The 4,681-nt window shown below is 53.6% G+C and overlaps 1 protein-coding gene across 4 annotated transcripts in view; it reads left to right on the forward strand.

Moving 5' to 3' along the window:
• SEC24C (SEC24 homolog C, COPII coat complex component) overlaps positions 1-4,681 on the forward strand; it is a 60,285-nt gene that overhangs the window by 6,785 nt on the left and 48,819 nt on the right. For all 4 annotated transcript variants that reach the window (XM_006016263.3, XM_006016264.3, XM_006016265.3 and 1 more), the window contains exon 2: positions 1,382-1,584. In XM_006016263.3, the coding sequence (XP_006016325.1) occupies positions 1,410-1,584 (175 nt within the window). In that variant the 5' untranslated portion in view covers positions 1,382-1,409. The remainder of the gene's footprint in view (positions 1-1,381; positions 1,585-4,681) is intronic.

Raw genomic sequence — 4,681 nt, forward strand, 5'->3', positions numbered from 1 at the left:
GCCCACATCCCGCCCCCCCCACCCTGTGCCAGCTGGTAAGCAGCAGCAGGACAGAGCCCCTGCTCCCAGTGCAAATGCAGACGTGGCAGCGCTGGGAGCGGAGGCTGTGCCATAGCATCACCTGGAGCAAGCCGCACCTACAACATTTCCCCCCAACCCCTGCCACGTGATAGCTGGGGAAGTGGCAGCAGGGCATAGCCCCCATGGCTCCCCCAGCTAGGGCAGAGGCAGGCACAGCTGGAGGAGCTGCAGGAGAAACCCCCATGGCTGCCCTGCCCAGCCCCATCCCCCACCTGGCCCAGTCTCCTGGCAGTTTAAAAAACAAAAAGAAAAGCGCCCCGCACTCATTGGCTCTGGCAGTGGCAATCGGTGGCCTCTGAGGGCTTGTGGCAGAGCCCCCCTGTGCAGCGTGGCGCAGTGGAAATAGCCCTCCCCCCCACTTGGCACCTGCGCAGCAGCTGCCTCGTGGTGCAGGTGCAGTGCAGCTCGGCAGGGTGCTGCACACTCTGGGAGCAACAGTCACCTGGAGCCCAGCAGCGCACAACCCCAGCTCAGACAGTTCGCTGCACCCTGCTGAGCCACGCTGCACCTGCACCATGGGGCAGCTGCCATGGGGGTGCCAGGCGGGGGTGGTGGTGATCCCTGCTGCCCCCACTGCCCCATGCTGTGCGGGTGCACTCTACCATAAGCCCTCCGAGGCCCCTGATTGCTGCTGCCAGAGCTGGTCAGTGTGGGGCTTTTTTTTAGTGCAGGGAGAATGGGCTGGGCGGGGGATGGGGCCGGGCAAAGCAGCCATAGGGGCTTCTCCCATGGCTCTCTCCGGACTGTCTGAATCTCTGAATCGGTGCCAAATCTGAAGCCGATTCGGCCAAATCAGTTCAGGGCAGTGATCCAAATCTCGGAAGTGAACCTCTGTCCTCCGAATCAGCCGAATCCAAATCAGATACCTCCCTATTTACACAGTACTGGAAGTCAGGATTACTTGAGTGCTGCTTCATCTTCTGCTGAGCATTCACCAGATTCTTGAGCTTCATGTCCTTTGCTGTAACTTATCTGCAAAATAGAGATAGTTCTTAGTGTACCCTCTTGGGGGGCTGTGTGGGTTGTTAGTGCTACATAATAGCTAAGCATTATTTTGCAAAGGTAATGAAGTGGTCACGACTGTAAATTATGTTATCAGCACTTTGATTCATTGAAAACCATTTATCTTTTTGCCTTCCAGAAATGGTCTTTGGGATTAATGGGAAAAGTTACCTTGCAAGAATAACTGTTATTAATATGTTGTCGTCTTTCATAGGCCAGCTTCTGCTCAGCTGTTTTCATAGCACTCCAAGCTGCTTATATTTTACTGTCTGCTTTTTGTTGTTTTTCTACCTTGCAGGTAAGACTGGTTTGGGGATGTGAACACAATGAGTGTAAACCAGCAAGCTCACTCAGGGCCTCCGTATGGGCAGCCTCAACCTGCATATCAGCGATACCAACAGCCTGGCTACGGAGGGCAGCAAATGCCTGGAGTTCCTCACTCTCAGTATGGAGTGTATAACGGCCCAGTGCCCGGACATCAGCAACCAGCACCTCCACAAGGTACTTCTTAATCGAGACCTAAGGATTGTGCAGCCTGTGATTTTTTTTTTTTTTTGATTTTTTTTTTTAAGTGCATAGAGTGCTTTTTCTAGAGGTGTTTATCCCCTGTTAGCGAAGTGCAGTGACATTATCTTTGGTTAATATAAAAAGTTCTATGTAGATTTTTTTGTAAGAAGCAATCAAAGATGAGTTGTATTGTTGCTGTGCATCCTTAGGGCATTGCTTTATTTCACTTCCTGGAAGCTAATTGTCCATTTCACTGGGGACAGATGTTTTTAAACATTTTGAAGGTTATGTTATTCCTTGTTTTTTCTACTTCCCTGGACACACACTCTGGGAACAGGTAAGCATGACAGTTTCCCTGCTGAAATTGGCTTGAGGGCAGTTAAAAGCTATAACACGCTTGCAGCTGAGGTTTGCTTCATTTATAGGTATAGAAAAGGTCTGTGAGATGCTCTCATCCTTCAGGGAGAGAAGTATGCAGGTGGCAGATGTGTAGTGGAGCTAGTTTCTCTGGTTTAATATTAAATACCCATGAAATGGCCAGTAGAGAAGTGGTCATTTTGTAATAATTTTAATAGTTCTCCTTTTAAAGGAATTCCTTCAATGCTGTATTTACTCAACTCTGAGATTAAGTCCCTTGTCCCCGTCTGTACCGTCCCCCAGTCATCATGAGGAGGGAGAAAAATCTTGTCTTAAATTTGAATACTGGCCCAGGGCAGGTGGCAGCTCTGCTCTGGTTTTGGCCCTGGGCTCAAGTTTGAAGCTGGAGCCAAGTTGTCACCTTGCCAAAATTGCTCATTTAGTGGGGAAGGGGGTGCATGGCCAGGCGGAGCAAAGGGGAGACTGCAGGACTGGGGGGAGGGGACCTGCAGCCTACTCACCCCACCTTCTGCCTCCTGCACCTCCCTGTTTTCCTCTCCCTTTCCGCCTTTTGCTCTGGCTCCAGTCCCTCTTGGCCAGGTACAGGCAGTTATTTCAGGTGGAGGGCCGCTTACTCAGTTTTGGCAAGCGGTCAAGGGCCACATAGTTAGCGGTGCCCCGCCCCTTGGTCACCACCTTGGGACCAATGTCTCGGGGCCCAAAGCAGGTTGCAGGCTGGCAGGGGTCTGTGGGGCCGGACTGGGCTGCACCAGCAGGGAGAGTAGGGAGCTGGCCTGGCTCCATAGAGCCCCTGCTGGCCGGCACCCTGTACTCCTGTTGCCCTGCCATGGGCCTTGCCAGCGCTGACCCCGGGACACTGGTATGGGACCCATGCACCTGTGTGAGCCTGGAGTCAGCGTGGGGCCCAGGCTGGCAGCGGGGACGGGTTACAAGCTGGTGCTGAGCGTGGGGGAATAGCGGCCCCTTGCCCGCCCCGTGCCCAGCGCTGCAGCCACTCGCAGCCCACGTGGGGCTGCCTATGCCTGCTCAGGACAGCCCCGCGCGGGATGTGAGTGGCTGCAGCAGGGAGTGCTGGCCACAGGGTGGGCAAGGGGCCGCTTTTCCCTGCGCTCCGCACCAGCTCCTTCCCTGTCCCCTGCACCAAGGCTCCACTCCCGCACTGTGGTCCCAGGCCAGAAGCCCCTGCTGGGGCTACCAGCTGGGGGAGCGGCCAGGCGGGCCTTGCTGTTGCAGGAGCCTGTTGGGCTTCCCCTGGGTCCTACTCTCCGTGGTTCTTGTCATTTTTGTCAGGAAACAAAGAGAAATATTAATTTTCAAAATTTTTAGGGGCCCTGTGGGCCGGATCTGGCTTACGGGCTGTATTTTGCCCACCCCTGCTCTAGGCAGTGGAGGGCATGTGGTAGGGGGTATGTGGCAGTATGGAGGCAGCAGGGGGTGGCAGGAACAAGCAGCCTGCCCTCTGCTGTCTGCCCTTTTCTCCTTGTTTCTCTCCTGTACCACTTCTGCCTCTCTGTAGCCTTCGGCTTCTTCTGGCTGCCTACCCTTGCCCCACTTAGCCTTGCTGTAGTGCCAGCAGGCTTTGTCCCCACTGCAGCTTGGGGCACAGAGCACAGTCTCAACCAGCCACGTAGCAGTGGTGCCAGCTCCACAGGCTGCAGCAGGGGACAGAGCTTGCTGGCACCAGAGCAAGGTTGAGCTGGAGTCTGGTAGGGGGAGGAGGGTAGAAGCAGCAAGAGGGAGGAGAGGTGGTAGGGGGTGCAAAGGAAGCAGCAGCTGTGGCCCTGTCCTCCCTCTTCCCCCCCCTTCCAACATGGGGGAATTCTTTCTCCATATTAAATAGGGGGGAAACCTTATTTTAGAATCAAGTAAATACAGTATTCCCAACTGTTGATGTCTGTGTTTATGAAGTGAAATGGAAAAGTATCATTCTGCCTGATACTATAAAAATGACTAAAACTATATAGAACTTCAAGCCCAGTAATGGATTGTTTATTTACCTTTCTCTGTTAGGGTCTGTTTTGATTTCCCTGGCAGTAACAATGTTAGTGTACTTTAGAGCTGAAGGAAATGCTAAGGAGTAGACTTAATTCTATGTGGAGCTTGATGTTTGAGAGTCATAAATTCAAACAGGCTCTGTCCAACCGTGCCTGACAACAGGTGTTGTCATATGGTTCATTGGTTGAATGAAATGAGCGTTTGTCTGGCAGATATTCTAATATAATAAAAGCTTTAGCTTTTAGTCTGTCTGTCTGTAATGCTTTATTCACACCCTAATTTGTTGTTTCAGTCAGCATTGTGATTGACTGCCAAGACAACCAATCAGAGTGCTCGGCACAGAGGCACAGCAGAGTGCCACCATGACATCGGGGACTGAGGGGCCAGAACAGGGTGGAGAGGCCAGTGGCCCTGCTCCTTGGAGGCAGTGGCAGCATGGGGTGCTGGCAGCTCAGCACTGACCTCGCTGTCGCGCCCCCGCCCCCCAGCTGCTCTGGCGCATGTGGCTGGATTTGGGGGTGGAGGGTGCACAAGGCCAGAGGTGGTGTGGTGACACTGGGGGGTGCTGGGTGGCTGTGCTCCATCTCCTCCCTATCCTTCCATCAGTCACATCAGGTGACAGTGGGGATGGACTGGGACAGTGGAGTGCTGTCATGATGGAGGGGATGGAGTGGGGGCGCAAGGCTAGGCCATCGTTCTCTTCTCCTCCTTCCCCCCC

This window comes from Alligator sinensis, unplaced genomic scaffold, assembly GCF_000455745.1.
Source record: "Alligator sinensis unplaced genomic scaffold, ASM45574v1 scaffold109_1, whole genome shotgun sequence".
Lineage (NCBI taxonomy): Eukaryota > Metazoa > Chordata > Crocodylia > Alligatoridae > Alligator > Alligator sinensis.